The sequence below is a fragment of the Peromyscus maniculatus genome, chromosome 16 (assembly GCF_049852395.1).
Source record: "Peromyscus maniculatus bairdii isolate BWxNUB_F1_BW_parent chromosome 16, HU_Pman_BW_mat_3.1, whole genome shotgun sequence".
Taxonomy (NCBI): domain Eukaryota; kingdom Metazoa; phylum Chordata; class Mammalia; order Rodentia; family Cricetidae; genus Peromyscus; species Peromyscus maniculatus.
The window spans coordinates 11,176,605-11,201,734 of NC_134867.1; the positions used below are offsets into that span (position 1 = coordinate 11,176,605).

Consider the following 25,130-nt stretch of genomic DNA (forward strand, 5'->3'; position numbering starts at 1 on the left):
TTCAGAGGCATTGCAGACACCCGGACAGGAGACGCTGTTCCCGGGATGTCCAGTAGGTGTCGCTGCCCCGCAGCCAGGGCCGAGGGTGGAGCCGCAGGTGCCTGAGGCTCCCGAGGTGGCTGCACCTGGGCTTGCAGCCCTGGCCGCGCGGGGGCGCTGTGGAGCTCCTGCCGCCCAACCTCCTTAGGTCCTTGTCTTTTAACCCTCCTCCGTCCCCCGCACGGGCGACAAGGGGGCGGGGTCCGGCAGCACGCAGGGAAAGGCGGGCGGGCGAGCTGGCGCCCAGGTGAATTCTTCCACCGCGGCTGGGGGCCGGGGAGGACAGCGTCGGGGCAGCCTGCAGAAGAGGCACACGAGGAGATGCCGCTGTCGCCACCATCTCAGGGCGGACCCAGGGAGGACAGCCCGTCCAAGGCCCCCAAGAAGCACCCCACCTTCCACATCTGGCGCTCCAAGAAGAAGCAGTCCAATTGTGGGGTGTTCGTCCCGCACCCGCCCGGTGAGACCCGGTAAGCGCTGCATACTCGGATCCCTCCCGCGCCCGCTCTCTGCCCCAAAAACCCGGGTTTGCATGGCTCGGCTCGCCCCGAAACTGTGCTTGGGGTCCAGGTCCCTAAGCTTTGGCTCAGTCCAAGCTCCAGCGCCTCCTGCGTGGGCACTTCGTTCTGACTTTCTTCAGTAGTCCTCACTGGCAGTTGTGAAAAGCAGGGGGGCAGTGAAGGGCTGGCATCAAAATGAATGCCTCTAGGAGTGCCTTGGAGCTCTGCAAGTGTTTTGATTTTAGTGCCTTAATTGTAAAGACTCCCGTGTTCATGGATGTTAGTCTCCATTATCCTCACAAGATCCAAGAGAGGAGAAAGTGGGGGGCATAGTTGACTCTATTAAATGGACAGAGAAACAGAGACCCAGGGGTAAATGTCCCCAATAGAATCAGTGACAAAACCAGGGAGGACTTAGTCCTTAAAATACAGGGATTGAGACTATACCTCAGTGATAGGGTGCTGGCCTAGCTAGGGCCAGTCCCTAGGTTCACCTTCAACACCGAAAAAGCAAAGGGTAATAATAGCTATTGCACTTTTAAATTATACTTTGATTTTGTGTTGGTTTATTGTAAATGTGTAACTATTCAGTTATCCTATCAGAATTGATGGTTGAGTGAATGGAATCCCAGCCCTGTTTCCTGTCTATCAAAATGTAACGTCACATGACTCCTGGTATTTTATTCAAAAGAAAACACATCTGGTACTGAAATGGCAAATAAAAGATTTTCCTTCTAGAGCTTCCACTGATGTCGGGCCAGTGAGGAAACATTTCATTCTTTCCTTCAGAGCTATAATGAACTCTGTACTAACAAAAGCTCTGAAAAATAAATGTACTCATCTGTCCTTGCAATATCTGTCTAGTCAGGGCATCTTTATAAATATTTCATATACGGCTGGGAGAAAGTTCTCAAGGTTTAAAGAGCCTGGCCAAACTTCTGGTCAGTGTGTTTCCACTGTGCCCAGGCTTACCATATACTTTATTATGGTTGTTGTTTTTATTGCTATTATTAGGGTCTCACTATATAGTCCAGGCGACCTGGAAAAGGCCATCCTCATACCACAGCCTTCCTAGCACTGGGAATTCCGGCTATGGCACCATCATACCTTCCTCTCGTAGACCTCATCATCTCTAGATTGGTTTTAATACTTAATACAATGCAAGTGCTGTATGACGGGGTGTTACATTTAGAAATAATGTCAAGAAAAAATGGCTGTGTATGTACAGGACAGATATAATATTTTTGCTAGTATTTCTTTTTTGTTTTATTTTTAATTTAATATTTATTTTTTATTACTGTGTTTGTGTGCACATGAGTGCACTGCATGGACACCCCAGGGCAACGGGTCCTTTGGAGCTGGTGTTACAGCCACTGTGAGCTGCCAGATTAGACGTTCAGCACAAAGAATGTGGGTTCTCTGCATCCCTAACCAAGGAACCATCTCTCCAAGACCCTCTCTTGTATTTTCAGTCCATGCTTGGTTGAGATATGGAGGCCAGTTGTATGAGAAAACAAACCAAAGTTCTCTCTCTCTGCCCCATGCCCCCACACAAAAGGGTTTGGTGTCTCCCACAGTTCAGGTATCCAGTGGGCTGCCTTGAAATCACCATCCCTCTCCTTCTCAGGATAAGGGAGACTACTGTTTCAAAGGTGAACTTAAAACTAGGATAAAAGCAAAGATGTAGAGGAAAAAAATGGGGAAATACAGTAGGATGGGGTAAGTGCTTCCTTTCCTACAAGAGCTGACCATTGCAACATACCTGAAAGTCCTGGGCTTCTGTATTGTGGGAATATCTGCGGCTCTAGTGAGAACATCCTAAGAGCCGGTTGTTTCTTTACCTAAAATAGGTTGAATGTGGCTGCCTCTCGTCCCACACCTTGACTTTGGCAAGCATGCTAACCCTGTGCTGTTTTCATAGAAATAACTACTGCCTTCTGGGGTCAAAGCACCTCCCAGGTGGTATGTTATTATCTTCATCAGAGGGCCAGCAGTGTGCACTGAGGGAACTGTGGCCAGAGTGCCCTTCAACAGGCTTTAGTGCATCAGTTCTCAACCTGTGAGTCATGACCCCTATGGGGGTCAAACTACCCTCTCACAGGGGTCAAATATCAGATACTCTGCATGTCAGCTGTTTATATTACTATTTGCTACATAACAGCAAAATTGAAGTTATGAAGTAGCAAAGAAATAATTTTATAGTATGAGGTCACCACAATATGAGGAACTGTATTAAGGGTCCCAGCATTGGGAATATGACAACCACAGGCTTAGTGGGTACAGTCCTTTGTCCCATTTTAATTGATACTCTGTTTTGTCAAGAGTTTATGCAGTGTCTGGATTCTCTGGATTTAAATCCCTGCTGCTGTGACACTCAGTTATGTCATCCTGGTTATGTCATAATCTGTGGTTAGTGTGTCACACTAACCATGTCTGTCACAACAGCCTCATTCAGAAAAGAGACCAACAGTTAATTGTACCAGTAAACAGATAAATGCATGTCAACTGTGTCAAACTTTGACTGGAATGTAGTGAGTGCTCAATAATGGCTGTTATTTTAAGTTTTAAATTTTCTTTTTCACTTTTCTTTCTTAAAAAAAAAAACTTTTTTTTTTAAAGCTGGGTGTGGTAGCATGTACCTTTAATCCCAGTACTCAGGAGGCAGAGGCATGCAGATCTCTGTGAGTTCAAAGCCAGCCTAGACAGCAGAGTGAGTTCCAGGCCAGCCAGAGCTACATAGTACAGCCCTGCATTTAAGAAAAAAATTTTTAAGCCTATTATTTTAGTTTATTCCGTGTGTGTGTGTGTGTGTGTGTGTGTGTGTGTGTGTGTGTGTGTGTGTGTGTGTGTGATTAAATAAAATGCAAAGAAAGGGTGTTAGTGCTGTAGCTCTCTGGTAGCATGCTTGCCTAGCATGTCTGTACCCCTAGGTTCCATCTCTAGTACTGCCTCTCCCAGACCCCTCAGCTGAAAAGAGCTGTTAGCTGAAGCCCAAATACAGTGCGCTGAAATGATTGCCCTGGAACTTAATGGAACTCAGTAGTAACTTTTCTCTGCAAGAAAGCCAAACTCAAATATTGGATGGGTCTTGTCTAGCTCTAATCAGCTAACCTTGCATCAGTTGGAGGACAAGTGAGTGCCAGACGGGACACTTGTTTCAGTCAGTGTTTCTGTGATAAAATACCATGACCAAAAGCACCTTGGGAGGAAAGGGTTTGTTTCAGCTTAGCTCCATATCACAGTCCGTCACTGAGGGATGTCAGGGCAGAAACCTGGAGGCTGGAGCTGATGCAGAGGTCACGGAGAACACTGCTTACTTGGCTGGCTTGCTCAGCCTGCTTTCTTGCAGCACTCACTGTCAACAGAACAAGAGGGGCACAGGGAGCCTGGCAGTAAGCGCCCACATCAACCATCAATCAAGAAAACGGACCATAGGCTTGTCTACAGGCCAATCTGGTGGGTGCATTTTCTTAATTTAGGTTCCAGCTTCCCAAATGGCACTAGCTTGTGTCAAGTTGACAGAAATCTAGCCAGCCCATCACCCCACTGGGTAAATAGATGAGCAGGCTCTGGCCCACCCTATAGTTGTCCTGTGAGTGAACAGACAACCCCCCTCACTCCCTTTTTATATCTCTACAATGCCATGGGAATAGAGGGTTTGTATTTAGGGTTTTTAACCTTTAGAACAAGAACAATCAGTTATTTGAAAGCATTGTGGAGCTGTAGTGTTAATCTTTGTAACGTAAAATGGATTCTGGTTTCCAGTCTTTAATGGATGCTCTAGTGTGGAAGACTCTAAGCAGGCTTACTGATTTCTCTAAAGTAATAGAATCTAGCCAGGGCTGGGAATGCAGCTTCCTGGTGGAATGCTTGTCGGCATGCATGAGGCCTTGGGTTCGATCCTCAGCCCCAGAAAAAGCAGGGGAAGTGTATTTTTGTTTTCCCTGATGTTGGTTTTACACTGGTCAACACTGAGTCGTTTCCTTTGCATCCTTAGTTCATTTCATCACTGGTAAATCAGGAATTCCATTCATCTCTGTCACTCAGTAGCAACAGCTCTTCGATACGCGTCTGCTCCCTTCAGTTTTATCATCTGTGACCCATCTCTCAAGACTGGTGTTGAGAGTTATAAGCATGTATTTTAGATGACCATCCCAGGGCCTGGCACATCACAGATGACTAATAAATGGGACTTCTGAGAGCAGATTGCTACGAGAAGACCACTGTCTTCTGTGTTAGCAGAGCCAGCTTCAAAGCTGCCTCTTTTAGTTTTTATTTTTGCAGAGCTGGAGATGAAACCCAGGGCTGGCACAGGGTAGGCATGCAGTCTGCGGCCAAGCTGTGCTCTCAGGGCCAGCCTCTTTCATCTGACAGCTGTTAGCCTCTGAAAGGCTCCGTTCCTTTACCTGCAAACTGAAGTAACCATGTTTCCCTTACATCCTCTGTGAGCACTAGGTATTATGGTTGGAAAGGCCCTGTGCCTTAGTTAGGATTTTATTGCTCAGTGCACACACGTCACGGTAAGTGATTTCAGCCCTTTTGGAGATTCTTAAGACCTGTGAGACTGCATTCATTTCTTCTTTCTTCGGCTTTGTTTTTATTTTCCTTTGGAGGTAGATATTAGGGAAGCATCTAAGGCTCACACATGCCGGGCAAACCCTTCTCTGTCCAGCCATAGCCCTTTCCCAGATTCTTTAGCTTTTGATTATAAATCAGAGACCAGTGAATAGCTGCTTTATTTATTGAGCATGAATATATCAATAGGTTGAGCATATTAGATATTGGGAATACTTTGCATAAAACACCTGTCCTAGTAGGAGCATTAAAACACATGCCTGTCTCGAAGTTTGAGTTCACTGAAGCGTCATTTGTGTTTCAGAAATGTCCAAATAGAACAAAAGTGATTTATGTGTTAAAAAACCTGTGTCTGACTGCATTGAAAAGATCACTTGAAGCTTGAGTTCTGTACTTTTCTGTTATCATTCAAAAATTCTATCAAATAATTGCTTAGTTGCCATCTTACATTGCATTTATTTGTATGAAAGATGTGGAGACACTGTTTATGGAAGACATGAAATCTTATTGTTAGAAACCCTCTTCTAGGATTATTCATGGATTTCTCTAAGGAACAAGTTCCCCTTTGTATTGTATGTATGTGTGTGTATATGTGTGAATATGTGTGTGTCTGCGTGTGCATGTGTGTATGCATGTATGATATGTGTATGTGTATGAGTATGTTTCTATGTGTGCCTCTATATGTGTGTATGTGTGTGTATCTCTGTTTACATGTGTGTATATGTGTGCTTCTGTGTGTGCATGTGTGTATATATGTGTGTCTGTGTGCATGTGTATGTGGGTAACTATGTTTGTATGTGTGCCTGTGTGTGTGTGTGTGTGTGTGTGTGTGTGTGTGTGTGTGTGTGTGTGTATGTGTGTACTATGGATTGAACCCTGGGTCTCTTGCATGCTAAGTTGCTAAGCATGGGCTCTTCTATCCCAGCCTCTATCTTCTTATTGAAATAATGAGATGATTTGAATTTCCGAGAGACATTTCTTACAGTCAGCAGACAGAAAACACTGATACTAGGAAGTGATTCCCCCTGAGAACACTTCAGCCTAGTGGAAGGTGGGGCAGGCGCATGAACTGAGTAAAGGAGCCTATGATGCATTCAGTGCGGAAATAGAAGATTTAATCCAATGTGCCGAGGTCAAAAGGATTATGTTGAGGAAGCAGACGGTATTTTTTCGTCTCATGAAATCTTATTCATATTGAATAACTCATGAGGTCTCATTCTCTGGTATACAAATCATGAAAGTCTCCACATCTTCTCAGGGTTATGATTATCTTCAGTTAGATTCAATCCCAGACCCCAAGAAAAGCCCAGAAACTTTATTTCACAGTGGCCCTTGGGACCACAAGGCACAGCCAGGGTTGTACAACAGGCTTTTCTCCAGCTCCTTCAGACACAGGGTCTAGCTCAGCCCTCGCTTCACATTTTGGCACTGTGCCACTGAACTCCACCACATTTTGGCACCTAGACCTAGAATGTGGCAAACTGATTCCAAACCCCTGGCAGAAGGTGCAGGTTAAAGTGATGCCCACACCGGAGTCATTGACTGGGAATTCAGGAGTCTGGACATTCATGTGGATTCATGAATCTAAGGGCATCCTTCAGAGTGTGCACCTGAATTGGTGTCTTCTTCATCTCTGGAGTGGTCCTACACTACTGTTGAGGGTCTCCTTCATCTTCATCTCTGGAGTGGTCCTACACTACTGTTGAGGGTCTCCTTCATCTTCATCTGAAGTGGTCCTGGTGCTGCTGTTGAGGGTCTCCTTCATCTTCATCTGGAGTGGTCCTCATCTCTGGAGTGATCCTGGTGCTGCTGTTGAGGGTCTCCTTCATCTTCATCTCTGGAGTGGTCCTACACTACTGTTGAGGGTCTCCTTCATCTTCATCTGGAGTGGTCCTGGCGCTGCTGTTGAGGGTCTTCTTCTTCTTCATCTCTGGAGTGGTCTTGGCGCTGCTGTTGAGGTGCTGAGGGTCTCCTTTGTCTGTATTTGTTTCATTTGTTTTTGTTTCTGTGTTTGTTTTACACAGGGGCTCTGTTGTTCAGGCTGACTTCAGTTTTGCAGTCCTTCTGCTCCCGAGTGCTGGGCTGCAGAAATCTATATCATGGTTGCTAATGTAGCATGTGTGAGGCTCTGGGTTCCATCTTAAAAAAAAAAAAAAAGCAATCACCACTGAGACTAGGCTTTATGCTCATAACCAAAGTGCCTGGCACATCAACATATGTCATCACCATATTCACTTCAAAAAAATAATTCTCTTCTTCTACCCAGAGGGCATTGAGTATGAGTTTGTATCTTATATTTTGTGTGTGTTTGTGCGGTACTCGGAATTGAATGTAGGACCTCTCATACTATGAAAGCACTGTACCACTGAACTCTTCCACATAAATAATTCTTAATTACATTTTATTTCATTTGTGTGTGTATGCGTGTGTGAGAGTGTGTGTGAGTGTGTGTGTGTGTGAGAGAGAGAGTGTGTGTGTGTGTGTGTGAGAGAGAGAGAGAGTGTGTGTGTGTGTGTGTGTGTGTGTGTGTGTGTGTGAGAGAGAGAGAGAGAGAGAGAGAGAGAGAGAGAGAGAGAGAGAGAGAGAGAGAGTGTATACATGACTGTAGGGTTCAGAAGGTAACTTTTAAAAATCAGCTTCTCTCTCCTTCCACTGTAGTGGGTTCAGGGATCAAACTCAGGTCACCAGGTTCGGTGGTAAATTCTTCACCTCCTTTACCATCTCATCAGCTCTTCCATCAGTTTTTAAATGGTTGTTTGTTGGTTGGTTGGTTTGTTTGAATCTTGAGACTGCATCATTGAGTTGCCCAGGGTAGTCTTGATTCATTCTGTATCTCTGGCAAGCCTTGAACTTGAGATCTTACTGCCTCAGTCTTCCAGCAGCACATCATATGTGTGCTAGTTGTATTCTGGATGGGCCTGCTCATCGGAAGTTATCCTCCCACATCACTGTGCTAAATTATGAAGAGACTCCAAGCTATGTAAGTAAGATCCAAAATTCCATTCACAGTAATGCCAGCTTCTCCCACCAACAAGTTACAGCCAAGGCTGTGTTGTACCTGTAGCTAATGCAGAAAAATGAAGCACAGGAGCTGGAGAGATGGCTTAGAAGTTAAGAGCTCTGCTCTTTTGCTGAGGACCAGAGTTTGGTTCCCAGGTCACATAGTAGCTAGGAAGTATCTGTAACTCCAGTTGTAGGGTGACATCCTCTTCTGGCCTCCAAAGGCACTGCACACACACAAAAGACACTTACACACATGCAATAAAAATAAATAAATCTTTTTTAAAAATTACTGTATATATAAGTGAAAATATTGTGCTTGGATCCTGAGCTGGGGACCTCTGGCCCAGCCTTCTGGAAGCAGCATCACCAAGAGGTAAGGCTGTCTTCTGACCCAGCCTTTCTCTGTGGTAGTAGGGCACAGGCTGAGGAATGTAAGCTCAGAGGTATGTGGCCTTTTACATTTGCAGTTGGTGCTAGACTAGGTAAGGATATCACAGCTTCTCCAGAAACGCCTCAGCACTCAATGCAGGAAGCTGTAGGTCTCTGCAGTCTGAATGTTCTTCCTGATGTACGTCTGAGGACTCATCACTGAGTACAGGCTCCTCTTTAGGTTGACCCTACACTTGCCTGATTGTCAACTCCCACTGCTACATCATCCGATGGAGGCTCAGACAGGCCCTGGGAAGCCCACACCCTTGGGTGGAGAAGGAAACTGAAGTTCAGAGAAGATAATCTGGAGAGAGAAGGCAGAACCAGACCTCAGGTTTTTGGAGTTATTCTGTTCTGAGGTCTCTTGGGTGACAGGCTGTACTGTAGCTCCCAGCCCACGTCACCTTTAACAGAGCCCAAGTCATCCACCTCCCTTCTGGTGGCCTTGCCCCGGAAATCTTCCCCTTGTTCCATGACCAACAACTCTGAGACTGACCCCTAGTTTGGGTCACTAATAGTTAACTGATATCTGCTATGTAGACTGGTTACTGACGTGCTAAAAGCTTCCAGTTTCCGCTAACTAGTCCCTTCCCTGCCACCATAACGAACTAACCTAATACATACTGTGAAAAAAATATTTATACAATCAGATCTTTCAAATTAATTTTTTAGCATTTGTTTTATTTTAAATTATGTGTCTCTGTGTGTATTTGTACACGAGTTCAATGCCTGTGGAAGTCAGAAGAGGACATGAGATCCGCCCAGGTGGTATTTCAGGTGATTGTCAGCCACTGAATGTGGGTGATAGGAACCAGACTCAGGTCCTCTTTAACGGTAGTGCAAACTCTTAGCCACTGGGCATCTGTGAGCCCACAAGCAGATTTAATTAATTGTTTATTTATCTATTAGTTCTTTGAGGCAGGGTCTTTCTATATAGTCCTGGCTGTTGCCCTTGAATTCCCTATATAGACCAGGCTGGTCTTGAACTCATAGAGATCTGCCTTCCTCTGCCTCCTGAATGTTGGGATTAAAGGTGTGCATAACCATGCCTGGTCACAAGCAGATGTTAAAGTGATAAAATGTCATTATAATTATGGAGTCGGCCTGGATTGCACTATGCCATATGAAGGAACTCCCTTTGTAGGGTTTGATGCTAGCACTATGGCACAGCATATTTATGATTCTGTCATTTAAACATTTTCATAGTGCTGATGGACTCATAAACACCCCAGGAATGCACAGCATGGATGTTTTTGTATTTGTTAATTGAAAAAGATTCGGTAGAAGCGACTATTGACACCTGAGTTGAAGTGCCTCCTTTATCTTGTGCGCCATGTGAAGCCAGGAGCAGACCCTTTTCAAGCCTGTGGATTGAGACTGTCCCAGGCCTCTTGGCTCTCTGCCTCACAAATGTTGGCTTGACTCCCAACTGTTAGCTCTCCTGAAAACTATTATTGCCTGTAAACCAGGAAAATGTGGTTACTGCGAGGGCAGTGTACAAAGAAACTCTGTTTTAGTATGGGCTCTTCAAAACAAATGTTTGGGAGCTTACATAATGAATGATCAGGACTCTTTCACAGGATCATCTTTGAATGGAAACAAGCATTGTATTCCTGTATGTGTCGGTGAGCATGTTCAAACACGCTGGACTAAAAGCTAGATTTCGGATATTCTTCAAGATGAAAGCAAAGTGTGAAGGAATGCCTGGAATTTGCTCCAAGTTTAGACTCTTGCCAGTTCATGTGTTGAGATTGTCCTGATCTTACCCCATAGGAAGTTTCTGGTCCTTTGCACTAGATGTCCTGGCATTCCTGCATTGCTAAGAGTTAATTGTACCCTTCTCAGTTATTTAGTTTTTATTAAGCTCTTAAAAATGCCTCAAAGGGGATTAGCAGTCCCTTATGAATCATAACTTTTGAAGGGGTGGCCAGGGAACATCCTCAGGGAATATCTGTGTGGACTTCCCTGCTTACACAGGCTTGCTGGTTGCCTTTCTCTGTGTGTAAACACGCCTGGGCTCCAGTTCCACTCATTACCAGGCCTACAGAAGTTAACGAGGAGTGCACACACACCATTCATTTATTTTAAGCAGGGTCTCCTCTAGCCCACACAGACCTCAAACTTAATATGAAGCTGATCACAAACTCCTGATCCTCCTGCCTCTACCTCCCCAGCGTTGGAGTTTCAGGCGTGTGTCACCAACATGCATTTCTTTCCTAATGACACTCAAGAACTGATCAACAAAAGGCAAAAGTGACAGGAAGTTGAATTTATACGTGTTTTCTAAGGAAAACGGACATGGCATCAGGGTAATGGAGAAAGAGAATTCTTTTCGGCCAGATAATACCAGGTCTCTCCTATAAATTAAATAAGCGTAGGAAATTTGTTCAGAAAGGACTAGGCCAGCTAGGTGGAGTGGTGCATGCCTTTAATTGCAGCTCTTGAGAGGCAGAGGCAAACTCTGAGTCTGAAGCCAGCCCGAGCTACACGGTGAGACCCTGCCTCAAAACAGAGAAACAAGCAAACAAACCAAGAGAAAGTCATAGGCCAAGGGGCACACACAGATACTTGCTTGCTACACGACAGTTACTTTTTGATATAGTGTATCAATTAACCTGTAGAAGCTGTGCCAAGCTGGCCATTCAGTCCTACACTGACCTTGGAGAGAGCAGAACCTGAAAGAGACAACTAGGTACAGGACTATATTTGAACCTGATTCTTTCTGATACCCAAACTCATAAATTTTCACATCACCAGGGAAGTGAATTAGTGTATTGAACAAGTCGTTGCTGGAGAGTGTTTGTACGTGGGAGGTAGCAAGCTAAACAAGAGAAATCTCTCACCAGGCATGGCCATGCATACCTATAATCCTAGCACATTGGAGGTGGGGGTGGAGGCAGGAGAATCAGGAGTGCTAGATCATCTTTGGCTACATAACAAGTTAGAGATACAGACAGTATTACATGAAACCATGTCTCGAAAAGGGAGTGTGAAGAAATCAAGGTACCATTACTGTCAGAGCTATCAACCTTTAAAAACCAGGAAAGAGGGCTTCTCTATTTTGATAGTCTGAATGCTTCTGGGCCCCTTGTAGAAAAAGGGAATCTCCAGGAAGCAAACATTCCCATGCCCTGGGAAATCATGTGTCATCTTTCTCCTCTGGGCACCTGTGGCAGGTGGTTTAAGGAGAATCGGTGACTCAGACCCTGGAGTGTTAACGAAACTTGTAGCATCTGATGACTCTGCATATGTAAAGGGGGGATCTAGGGGGGCAATGTTGTGGGTGTTCACTCTGCACAGGGATGGCCACCCTTTGACAGAGGCAGGAAACTGCAGACTCTCCGACGTCCACATGTACAAGAGATACTGTTGACTTGGAAGATGTGGGACATTTGATAGAAAGGGTTTATAAAAACCCTTGAAGTAGCTGGTCATGGTGGCACATGCTCACAATTCCAGCACATGGGAGGACCAGGGGTGAGGCAAGAGGATTGCTGGGCTCCAGTGTGAAATCATTTCTCAGGGAAAAAAAATCTTGAAATAATTACATTTATATGCCCATTTTCTTAAACTGTGGGTTTACTTTTGTGTGCTTGACAGTTTGTTTGTTTGTTTGTTTGTTTGTTTGTTTTTTGAAAAAGGGTTTGCTTTAGGTCACAGTCCAGAAATGGCATATTGGCTAAGAGGGTAGGGTAACAGGAGCTTGAGGCAGCTGGTTACAACAGGCACAATTAGGGAACAAAGAGGATGAACGCTCACTGATGCTCAGCTCCTGTTTACACTTGTACCTCGACAAACTTTTATCTTGTTTGTTTATTTATTTAAGACAGGGTCTCACTATGTAGCCCTAGCTGGCCTGGCATTCACTATGGATGCCAGGCTGCCTTCTCACTCAGAGAGACCCTCCTGCCCCTGCCTCCTGAGAGCTGGGACTAAAGATGTGAGCCACTGTGCCTGGTGTGACAAACTTCTAACATTATGTTTACAAGTGACTACTTATTTCTATGTATACTTTAAAAATATTTCTTTTTAAAATCTTTAAAAACTCATTCTTTGAGAATTTCATACGTTGGATTTTAGTAGTTACCCCCTCCCCTAACTCCTCCCAGATCGACCCCATTAGATCTGGATTCATGCAGGCAACTTGGGGGAGAAATTGATAAACATCTCCAGAAACAGAATTGTTCCTTTAATCAGAACAACTGCAGAGACTCAAGTCTCTCTAAGGAAGTGGAGCTGAGCACACGTGGTGTGTGGGGTCTTGAGGTTTTATAGGACAAAAAGGGGCACGTTGGGAACAGAAGAGTCCATCTGCAGGACAGCTCCCATGCAGTCGGGCAGTGGTGGGCACCAGAGGCTTTAGTGTATGGTCTTGTCAGAAGCTTCCCCAGGTGTCATCCGTCAAGTCAATGTTCCTCTCTTGGAGCATCTCAGGCCACCTGAGGCTTGCAGGTATTGAACCCCTCACCTCCCATTCCATCCGTACCCCCCTACTTTGTGACCCACCCTCTTTCAAAACTTCATCAAGTCCAAATTTTGCTTGTATATTTATTTTTATTTTACGTGTATGAGTGTTTTCCCTGCATCTACGTCTGTGTACCATGCCCGGTATCTGAGGAGGCCAGAAAGGAAGCTCAGACACCCTGAACTGGAGTTACAAGCAGTTGTGAGTTGTCATGTGGGCTCTGGGAACCCAAGTCCTTTGTAAGAGCAGCAAGTGCTCTTAATCACTGAGCCACCTCTCCAGCCACAAAAGCATCTGCATAGGACATCTCTTCTTTCTTCATTTTTTTAACCTTTAAACTTAAATATATATATGGTGTGTGTGTGTGTGTGTGTGTGTGTGTGTGTGTGTGTGTGTCTGTGTGTGTGTGTCTCTCTGTGTGTGTGTGTGTGTGTGTGTGTGTGTGTGTGTGTGTGTGTGTGTGTGTTACAGAGGTCAAATGACAGCTTGAGGCAGGGGTTGGTTCTCTTCCCACTGTTTGTATGAGTTCTAGGGACTGAACTGGGGTAATTAGGCTTGGTAGCAATGACCTTTACCTCGTGAGCCATTTCACTGGCCCTCTTCACTTATTTCCTGTGTTCCCTCCTTTCCCCTTTCTTGGCACATCGACTGCCTCCCCCCTCCTCCTGCCCCCGTACACACTGTCTTTCATTCATTCATTTTTGTTTGTTGGTTTTAAAATAGGGTACTCACTGTAGCTCAGGATGGCCTGGAACTTATTATATTCTTCAGGCTGGTCTTGAATTCATGGGAATCCTCCTGCCTCTGCCTCTTGAGTGCCTCATGCTCTGTGATATATGGTCTTCAGTGACTGTGTCTGTGAGTGTGAAATGACTGTAAGTCATCCACTGAGCAGAGATGATGAACACTTGCTGTGTACCAGGCCCTGGGGTGCAGTGTGAGGTGGTAAACCAACTCAAGAAAACAGTCTCAAGCCCATCTTCCTTCCAGAGAAACTGGTGTGTCAACCATTAAATCAAAGAAACATTCCCACACTCACCTTTATGATAAAGGAGACAGAACGTGTTTAAACATGTGCAAGAGGCTGAGGAAGAAGGAAGCTAGACTTCAGAGGAGACAAAGGATTTACACCTCTCAAGAGTTCACACTGAAGGAGCTCCAGAGGACTCCAGATGCTGTCCTTGCAGATGCACGTGGGCATGACCAGAAACGTAGCTGTAAATTCTCCAAAGGGGATGGCATTTCTGTCAAAGACAGATTACAGATGTGCACAGTGGGTGTTTGTATGTAAATAGACATGCACATCCAGATGCTCTAGGACTTCATTTATACATGTATGAAGTGTTAGATCACCTGTGACAAATCAAGCTGTGTTTATAACATCAGGAGAGCAGGATAGAAGAGGGGGGAAAAGTCCTAAGTCAAGCAGGATGGTGCACACCTTTAATCCTAGCACTCCTGAGGTGAGAGGCAAGTGGATCTCTTGAGTTTGATGCTAGCCTGGAATACATAAAGACTTCTGGGACAGCCAGGGCTATAGAGAGAGACCCACCTCAATACACATTCATGATAGCACATGCCCATGCACACACGTGCACGCGCGCGCACGCGCGCACACACACACACAAACACACACTGGAAGTCTTAAGTTATTTTAAGTTGTTAAAATTTGTTGTAGGGTGGAGAATTGTCTTCATTTGAAAGGTACCTAGGAGTGGGGTGAACCTTGTAAGTGATTAAGTTCCTAAAGACACTTATATAGCTCTCTCTATGCTTTGTATATAGAAAACCCTGAGTGATGCTGTATTTCTCTCGCAAATGTCACCCTTCCGTCCTTCTTTGTGGCTGAACATGCATACGTATGCGACATTTTCTTCATCCATTTATCTAGGTGGACATTTAGACAAATTCCACAGCTTTCCACTCATGCCATCAGAAGTATAGGGAACTCTGGTATGGACCTCTCCTATACCTCAGTACTTCCCAGCTCCAGGACTGCTTCCTTCCATTTCCTTCTGCCCAGGGATGGTAATAGCTTCCAACTGCGGGGTGCTCAGGAGCCCTGCCACTTTTTATGTTTTCCCTCACCTGTAACCTGTGTTCTTTGAACACTTTTGGTCATCTCTTTTGTGGACCATCTGACCCCTGTTGAGATCCTGACTGACATAATCTAAGTGCTGTGCTCTTCTTAGTATATTTCAGCTTTAAGGCTTAGTAGTGTTGAAGGAGAAAAGACAACTCAGTCAGGGAGTAGAGTTAACTTAGTTCAGGGCTGAGCTGATGCCAGTGAAAATGGCATGGATTGGATCCAAGCACTGTGGTGGGGTAGAGGGATAAGCAATTTGCTGTTGGAACAGGGAGAAGAGGCAACTCCTTCACCACCTGTACAGCTCAGCACCTGTACCAGGGCAAATGTTCTCAGTCTTGTATCACCTCAGGATGTTATAAATTCAGTCATTGCAGCTAGCTTCCTCTGTGGCTTTTCTGGTAAATCTCCTTGGGTTTTCCCAATTGTTCTTGGGTGGCTGCTCATCCATGTGTAAAGTCCTCTGTGTGGACTTGTATAGTTGCTCTGCTTCAGGGTCTTTGCTCCAGACCTCCCCCAGGGGAGAGCACTTTCAGGATTGGTGAGCACGTGTGAGCAATAGCCTTTTCAGTCTTAAAACGAGGCACAGAGCTCGTGACAGGCAGCCAAGTCCATTCAATTTTGCATCAACTCTGGTTTGCAGTCTATGATTTTTTTCTAGAACAAATTCCACAGCAATCAACACATTTACTGGTGCTGTTAACACTTTGAAGGTATTTAAATCACAAATTACCTCTGCTGTGCTTAGGTGGTCATTGACAGGAGCTGGGCCGTGTGGACTCCTGAGGCTCCAGGACTCAGCAGGTTACTTTAAGTCCTAGTCCTTTACAACACATGTGTGCATATGTGCACACATATATGTGTACATAAGCATACACATGTGTGTACATATGAATACATGTATTCATGATCTATATAGGACTTGTTTATTATATTTCATGCCCATGGAAATAAATTATTTTAGTTATATTCTAATATGGGTCTATGAAAGGATAATTCTCTTAAAATTCATAATACAAAATTATTTTCATTTCCTAATAACCACTGATGGCAGAAGGGACTAACCTCACAGGAACAGTGACAAATGTGGACATGGGGTGTTGCTGTTGCTCCACATGACTCTCTTAGCCCCCCCTTTTTTTTCAAAGATCTGTTTTTATTTCTTAATGTGCATATGTGTGTGGCATATGTCAGATTGTGCCAGCAGACATTAGAAGAGGGTGTCAGACCCCTGGAGCTGGAGCTTCTAGTAGCTGCTGATGTGGTTCTGGGAACAGATCTCTGATCAATGCAAGAGCAGTAAGTGCTCCTACCCTGAGTCACCTTCCAGCCCCTCCATCATCCCCTCTTACTCTCCTGTGCTGTCTGCCTCCCACTATATTAGTCATCTTCTGCTGGCTTCGACGAAATACCCAACAGAAGCTTTTAAGAGAGGAGAGGTTTGTTTTGGCTCACAGTCAAGGAACACAGTCCATCACGCCAGGAACATCATGGTTGTGGTCCTGGAATATAAGGAAGCTGGTCACACTGGGCAGGTGGATCAGGAAGAGGGCATTCTAGCCCAAATTGGGGCCAGGCTATAACCGTCAAGACTCACCCAGCAGGTCCCACGTTTCCAAGGACTAGCCAGAGGCCAAGGTCAACATACAACCCTGTGAGAGTGAGGGAAATTTGGTGTGCAAACCACAGTCCCAACTGTGTGGAGAACCGTGGCAGCTGAATACGTCATTGCACATTTCCACTTCCACCAGGACTGTGAGGTCACCTTTCCTGGATGGACACAGCATGGCTCACAGGAAGCTCATGGAATTCCCAGATATTCCCAGAGCTGGTTTGGTGGTCTGTTTCACAGATTAGGGAATCCAGGCATGACACTTTTTAATGAGAGGCAGGGTGATCTCCCAGGACTCCGGAGTCTTATCTGGCACTTCCTCCAGTACTGCTCCACAAAAATCCCACGAAAAAAATAGATAAAAGGGTTTTGTAGTCTAACAGAACTATTAGTGTATCTTATTACATTTGTGTGTGTGTGCATGTGTGTGTGCATGTATGTGTGCATGTGTGTGCACACACATGTGTGTGTGTATGTATGTGTGTGCGTGTATATGTGTGTGTGCATGCGCATGCATGCATGTATGCCTGTGTGTGTGTGTGTGTGTGTGTGTGTGTGTGTGTGTGTGTGTGTGCGCGCGCCACTCTGTAAGTGTGAAGGTCAGAGGATAACTTGCAGGAATCCATTCTCTCCTACCATGTGAGTATGGAGAATTGAACTCCTGTTGTCATACTTGGAAGTAAATGCCGTCATCTGCTGAGCCATTCCATAAGCCATGGCTGTGTCCTTCCTCCTCTTCCAACCCCATCCCCCACACACACCCTTTAGCAATATGGGTAAAATTAAGAGAGTAAAACAAAGAAACTCAAGGTGGAACTGGAGAAGAGTTGCTCGATTAGTGAAGTAAGATACTGGCCTTTTCATGATCAACATTTTAAAGAAAATCCTACATGTAGAAAATGGCGAATATTTGTTAGTAACAACTGGCTGGCCACTGAATCCTCAACTGCTTATCATATTTGTTTCAATGGGTGTGGTGGCTCACATCTTTAATCCCACCACCAGAAGGCAGAGGCAAGTGGCCAGCCTGTTCTACACAAGTTCCAGACCAAGCCTATAGAGTGAGAGTCTGTCTTTAAAGGGGGGTGGGAGGAAGAGGAGGGAGAAGCAGGAAAGAAAGGTAGGAAGGAAGGAATAAAGGAGATTGCTGTTCCTAGGCATTCCCATGTCTGGAGTTTGTCCTTGCCCTGACAAAGAGAGCTTTAGTGGAAGAAAGCCCCGAGTTGTTGCCACCCTTCTTCCCAGAACTTTCAAGTTTGAGTCTTGACATGCATTTTCAGGGAGGTTGGTTTCTTTTCTCTAATGACCCAGGGTCTTGCTGTGCATCATGGTCTTGCCCTGAACTGTCAATCCTCCTGCCGTAGCCTCCCCAGCACCAGGATTGCAAATGTGCACCGCTAAGTTAGTGTCTGCACAGTCTGGAGAGTGGCCTCCAGTAGACCGGCTTTCAGTTTTGAGTGAGCAGAAACAGAAGAATGAATAGGGTGTCAGATAGAAGTCGCGGACAACAGAGCATCCTCAGTCGGGTGGACAGCCAGCAGAGATGCCTGGAGTGGCTAACGGAGAGAGCAAACAAAAGATGACATCATCATCTTGGGAATTTACAAACATTCAGCTGAAATGGACTGGGGAAGCCCCAGTGAGGCCCCAGTGAGGCGGCCAGCTGGATCGGGAGTCCTGGGTGGAGCCGAGCACCCTTTAGGGGAGGCTCCCAGGGAAAGAACAAGTAGAAACCGCAGATAGAGAGCATCATTACAGTAAGCACCTAATCTCCCGGCAGAAATGACTGGGGAGTCATGCTCAAGTTCCCCCACTAGGAGTTCCTGGAAGAGCGCCTTCCGCAGATGAGCTTCTGGGTCTTTTTTTCCACTGTTTCGCTATAGGCATTTTTAAGATTTATTTTATTTTCACTCGTGTAGTGAGTGGTGGGGTGAGAGGAGAGACAGAAAGACAGAGAATCTGTATTATCTGTATGTGTGTGCTCTCGTGTGTGTGTGTGTGTGTGTGTGTGTGTGTGTGTGTGTGTGTGTGTGTGTATGTATGTGTTTGAGAGAGGGAGAGAGAGAGAGAGAGAGAGAGAGAGAGAGAGAGAGAGAGAGAGAGAGAGACTGCATGCAGGTGCCCAGGAAGGCCAAAAGAGGGTGTCAGGTCCCCTGGGGCTGGAGTTACGAGTGGTTGTGGGCCACTTGACATCGTACTAGGAACCAAACTCTTGTCCCCTGACTGAGCAGCAAGTGCGTTTAGACCACTGAGCTGTCTCTCCAGCCACACTGTAGGTGTTATTACATCACAGGACAAACACCAGTGACCTCCATTGGAAATACTTTACTTTCTCAGTGGCACAATACTTTGACTCTTGGATTATTTGCTGTTTTTCTTGTTCCCTTCTTAGAGAGCCAGGGGTCAATCTGACTCAGCACGGGGGTTTTGGATGACATTTGACATAAACATTCTTGGGTCTCATGTGATGAGGACCAAGTCTGCTCCCAAAGCCGCTTCTTAGTGTGCCCAAACAGCACCTGACAATTTATAACCAAGATAATGTACTTAGACCAACTTCCAGACCTTTCATAAGAAAAATCTAAATAGCACTGAACACATATTCAGCAAATTCAAATATCAGATTTGAGCATGCTAGTGTATACCTGAAGTCCCAGCACTTGGGAGACTGGACCAAGAAGATGGCAAATTCAAAGTAAGCCTAGCTACACAGCACGTTCCCATTCCCTGTGGACTACACAGTAAGAGTAGATAAGTAAATAAGAAAATTCAAATGTTGACAACTTCAAATGTCCCCAGAATAATTCTTTCTCTTCCTGGCTTAGCATTTCCAGCTGTGTTATTGGAAATCATTCACATCACCTCTCAAGAGCTCAGTCATCAACTGTGCAAGCTGAGTGAGTAGAGATCACTTTGTAGCTCTCGAATTCTATTGGCTTTTCCAACTTGTTGCTGGGGAGATTGAAGAACCCACGGTTTCAAAAGGCCACTGTCTACATTCCCAAGACACTCTGTTTTTATTTTTATTTATTTATTCTATTTGGGAGACTGGGTTTCATTTGACCCTTGTTTCCCTCAAATTCCTTCTGTAGTTGAAAATGACCTTGAACTCCCTATTATACTTCCAAATGCTAGGAGTATAGGCCAGCAGTCCCACACCCAGCTTGATAAGGGATTCTGAAGCTCAAAGATCAAGACCCAGGTGAGAAAGAGAAACCCAAAGTAGCTGGACTAAGCTCCCTCCCCTACTCCTGGCATATGAGCTTGGAGGTTGATCTGAGGGCGCTGGAGTAACCATTTGGATGGGTCTAATGGCTTGTTACATTAGTACAGAGGGAGAGTGAGCAGGTGATAGTCTGTTTCTATTAGAGCATGTACATTGCATTCCTTCACCTGTGTACAGACACATTATATAAATAATAGTTATTTGAGGAAATAGGTAGACCAGAGATCCGAAGCCTTGAGATTCACTTTACTCTCTTTACGTTCATTTGTTATAAGAAGAGCATTCAGTCTTTTTGAAAATGTTTTAAATAATCTTAAAATCCTCTGGTTTTACTTGGTTGTGGTGGCACAGGCCCATAATCTCAGCTATTCAGGAGGCTGAGGCAGGAGGATTGGAAATTCAAGGCCTATCTGGGCTACAGACTGAGTTCAAGGCCATTCTCAATGAAGTTGTGAGATTCTGTATCACATACAGAGTGAAAATAAACTAATGACAGCTTAGTGGCCGAGTGCTGGTGTAGCCTGTGTGAGGATGTAGATTCAAATCTCAGTACTGAAGAAAACAAACCAGGATTACACATTAGTGTCTATACACATACAGCGTTCAAATTTTCTAGACATGGTTTCACTGTGTAACCCTGACTATCCTGGAATTCACTTTATAGACTAGACTGGTCTCAAACTCAAAGATCTACTTGCCTCTGTCTCCCAAATGCTAAGATAAAGGCATTCATCACTACATCCAGCATAAGTGTATAACTGTAGGAAAGTTTGTGGTATTGTAAACATAATAAGTGACAATATCTACTGTACATGAAAACTTTATCAGTTTTAATGATTGTTATTTCCAACATTATCATGAAGATGATCCTTGGGGAAAAGTAGGGTGTCATCAGAGTCATGAGATAAGTGGGCAAGGTTGGAGTTTGTACACTCCTTTTGAGTAGAAACCTTGTCTGTCTTGGATGATTATGGAAGAGAAAAGACAGCTGCAAAAGTTGTGCATTTAACTCAAATAGACAATGGGAAGGAGATGCAAGAATGGGATAGCGTTCTAATTAACCTCTTGATTCCTTGTGTTTGGTCTCCATTCTATTAATTCAGATATAACATAAGCATACATTGAGGCAGTGCATTCCTGTCTGAAGCCCAGAAGATATCACTAATGGCAAAGAGTCAGAAATAAAAGAGTAGAGCCAGTACAGTAGCCCACACCTATAATCATGGCTACTCCCAGCTGAGGAGGGAAGAATCTGGAGTTTGATACCATCCGGAGCAATTGCATAGGAAAGAAGGGGGGTTGGAAGGGAGGAAGGAGGAAGGCATTTCTGTATATGGCTTCTATGTAGTCATAATGTGTCTTTTGACTTCATAAAAGAGCATTCTCAGGCTGCAGGACAGCTCAGCCTGTAAAGTCCTACCATGCAACTGTGAGGACTGAATGAAGTTGAGGTTTCCAGAATCCATAAAAAAGCCGGGTGGGGATGGTGGCTCACCTATAATCTCAGTTTAAAGGGAGGTGTAGACACAGGATCTCTGGAGCAAGCTACTATCCAGACTAGCAAAACAAGAACCTCTGGGTTCAGCAAGAGGCCTATTTCAATACTGAAAGTAGAGAGCAATGGAGGAGGTCACCAGTCAACCTTGATGGTGAACATGCACACATGTACTCATGCACCTGTAAACACACACCTGCTGCCACACATAAAAGCATGCATACTCACATGTAATCTACAAGCATAAGCGTGTGTGTGTGTGTGTGTGTGTGTGTGTGTGTGTGTGTGTGTGTGTGTGTATTATTAAATCATCCTGTTTTCTTTAACAGATTTCAGCTCCGACCTTTCAGACAGAAATATTTAAATTCTGTTTCTGATTCAGTAATTTCTGGCTGGGCCACTTTAAGTAAACCATGTCACCTCTGTAGCTCACTTCCCTCATTTGTAAAGACACCAGTGTTGGGATAAACGGTTCTTATGATCTCTTTCCAGGTTTTGTATTCTATTGGTCTAGAAGATAACCAGTTGTTTGGGGTTGATTGAAAAGCATTTTTGCCAAGTGTCTTAGTGGCTTTTTTTGCTATGACAGAAAGTTCTTGGTATTAGGATGGAAGCAGTTGAAGGGGGAAAGGGTGTTGAGGTCAGATCTTTGCCACCCCTGGGGGAGAGGAGCCAGAGGACCAACACACCACATCTGCTAGTCACTGGCTGCTCTTTGTAGCAGCCTGACTAGCATCTCCTGCGCTGGAGGATCCCTGATAGTCAAGGTACCACCTGGTTGAAAGTCCAGATGTTCCCGATTACATAGACCAGGACGGCAGCTGTTGAAGTTTTTTTTGCAGTGTACAGCCAGCACTGTGTCCAAACAGCTGTTAGTAAAGCAGCAAATGGGAGAGATGCATTCCTAGAAGGCAACACCACCCAGGAACTGAAGAAGGACCCAGGAAGAGAGGGCCCTTCTCAGCTTCATGGATTGCCTATCCACCTTCTCAACACAGTGGCATGTAACAGCAAGGGTGGAGCAGACTCTTGAGTGCCTATTAGGTCTGAGAGGCTCATCATGGGCATTGCCAAAAGGGTTGTTGATCTGGGAGGCTCATCACGGGCATTGCAAAAGGGGATGTTGACAGCAGTCCACAGGCAACAGTCAGGAGTCAAAACTGCAGAGCCTAATTGCTGGCCACACCAAGGATACAACACTGTAAAGGGAGTACCATCCATGATGTTGGAAATTGTAAGGAAGGAAATTCTCTAATGTGTTGTGAAGGCCTATTAGGGTAAAGAATTTTCTAGGCAGAATCAGACCAGCAATTATTGTTCAGTGTCCTGGGTTTTGAAATATCTGTGCAGTCATCTGGAATGCTTGGCATCAGGATCCAATTCTTGTTCCTTCAGCATCATAAAGATCAGGTCCATTTTTTAAAAATAATCTTTTGGAGCCATGAGTGGAGTTGAGTATTAGAGTGCTTGCTTGCGTGCTCAGTACTGTTGCACCTTGGTACTACTGCTGGAGAAACAGTCTTTCCTCTGGTTGCTCCTGATGCAGAGGAAAAACAGATATCACCTGCTAGAGTGATCATTTCTTTTTTTTTTTTTTTTGTAAAGTTTAGGTTTTATTCTTAACATTTGTGCCAATATTGAGTTAACATTGTGAAGTTTTCTCTATCACTAGTGTGCAGAAGCTAACAGAGGCTTTTGATAATCCATATACTTAAGATTAAGCTGAGTGAAATGGCATATTACTTGGGAGGCTGAGGCAGGAGAATGACTTGAGCCCAGGAGTTCAATGCCAGCTTAAGCAACACAGTAAAACTCTCTTAAAATGTATACATAACAAGAACCATTTATAATAGATTTGGAGTGTTGTAGCTGAAAGTTTCACCGGTCTCACCTGGCCCTGTGGTCCTGTGTTTCTCAGGACCTGCTCAGTAGGCCTACAACCTCTTATAAATAATCACTCAGAGGCTTAATATTAATCGCAAATTATATGGATGGCCTGTGGCTCAGGCTTCTTACTAGCTAGCTCTTATAACTTAACTCAACCCATAACCATTACTCTATATATCACCACGTGTTCTGTGGCTTTACCTGCATCCCATTACATGCTGCTCCTTGGAAAGCAGTTTGGCATCTCTCCTCATTCTCCTTTCTTCTCCCATATCTTCAGTTTGAATGTCCCACCTAACCTTATTCTGCTTGCCATTGGCCAAACAGCTTTGTTTATCAACCAATCAGAGTAACACATATTAGCAAAGTAAAGAAAGACATCCCACAGCAGAGTGTAGTTCAGTGGTAGAGTGCTTGCCTAGTGTGAGTGAAGCCTTAGGTCTGTCTGTCTCTCTCTCTCTCTCTGTCTCTCTCTCTCTCTCTCTGTCTCTCTCTCTCTCTGTCTCTCTCTCTGTCTCTCTCTGTCTCTCTCTCTGTCTCTGTCTCTCTCTCTCTCTCTCTCTCTCTCTCACACACACACACACACACACACACACACACACACACACACACAGAGCTAACAATAACTATGACCTACTAAGTCCTTACTTATCCTTGAGTCCTCAGGTTAACCATGTTACAAATGAAACTCATGGCTCAAGCACCACACTTTATTAGGCAACCTGCTTGCTGCCAATTACTAACACCCAAATAGAGCTATCAGGAAATCCCAGTCTGTGCCCCAAGAAGGCAGATTGTAATCATGGGCAGCCAGACTCTAGTCAACTTCCTTTTGAAAGGATGGTGTGGATTCAGTTCAACCTAATCATGGGCCCAGAGTGTAATGGGTTTTTCAAGGTTTAGGAAGAGGCCCTCAAATCTTGTGTCCAGATCACAGTCATATGGACAGTGGAAGCAGATTCTTGCTCTACCTCTGGAGGTCCAAATTTGGTAGATGTGTTGTAAGGTCTAGTCTGCATTTGATTTATTTCCCAAGGTAGTAATCACAGCTAAGAGCCACATGTCCCTTCTAAATCAGACTTGGAAACTGGATGCCCTCAAGGGACTTTCCAAGTGTCCTTGGCTGCCTGGTGGCAGAGCTGAGACCAGAACCAGCTCTCTTGACTTTAACATTCATTTCTGTATATTATGTCTGGGTTTTTTATAAATGCCACATCACATTTCATACTTCTTCTCTGCATAAGCAATTATTTAGAGTCAAATAGAATCAAATATAATAAAGTATCAATTCTTTGAGAAATGCAGATGTATAAATGAAACCACCTAGAATAAGAATAGTTTTGAAAGGTTGGGTTTCATTTCCTTTAAGACCATAGAGCAAAACAAACAATGGAGATTGAACTGGACTCCTAAAGAGACTGTAGCATGAAGCTGTGTGATCGGTCAGTGCCAGTGTGCCTGGACTCCTGAGGAGGCTGTGGTGTGAAGCTGTGTGATCTGTCCCAGTGCCAGTGTGCCTGGACTCCTGAGGAGGCTGTGGTGTGAAGCTGTGTGATCTGTCCCAGTGCCAGTGTGCCTGGACTCCTGAGGAGGCTGTGGTGTGAAGCTGTGTGATCCGTCACAATGCTTTCATTCTGATTGCGTCTTTATTTCCACAGCTTTTTTTCACGTTCTTCAAGAACTTCCTCCTGCTGTTTTTCCATATGGAGTCTCCCCCATCCTTCAACCGTGTGTATGCCACTTAGAGCCACGTAGTCCTGACTGTCTAGCTAATGAGTTTACACAATTAGTGCATGGGTGTGGAAAGCTGTAA

General features: G+C 44.7%; 1 protein-coding gene across 1 annotated transcript in view; it reads left to right on the forward strand.

Annotated features, from left to right (window-relative positions):
- The first annotated feature begins 262 nt into the window (after positions 1 to 262).
- Crybg1 (crystallin beta-gamma domain containing 1) overlaps positions 263 to 25,130 on the forward strand; it is a 192,348-nt gene continuing 167,480 nt past the window's right edge. Inside the window, exon 1 of the mRNA XM_076552362.1 lies at positions 263 to 509. Coding sequence (XP_076408477.1) covers positions 361 to 509 — 149 coding nt within the window. The 5' untranslated portion in view covers positions 263 to 360. The remainder of the gene's footprint in view (positions 510 to 25,130) is intronic.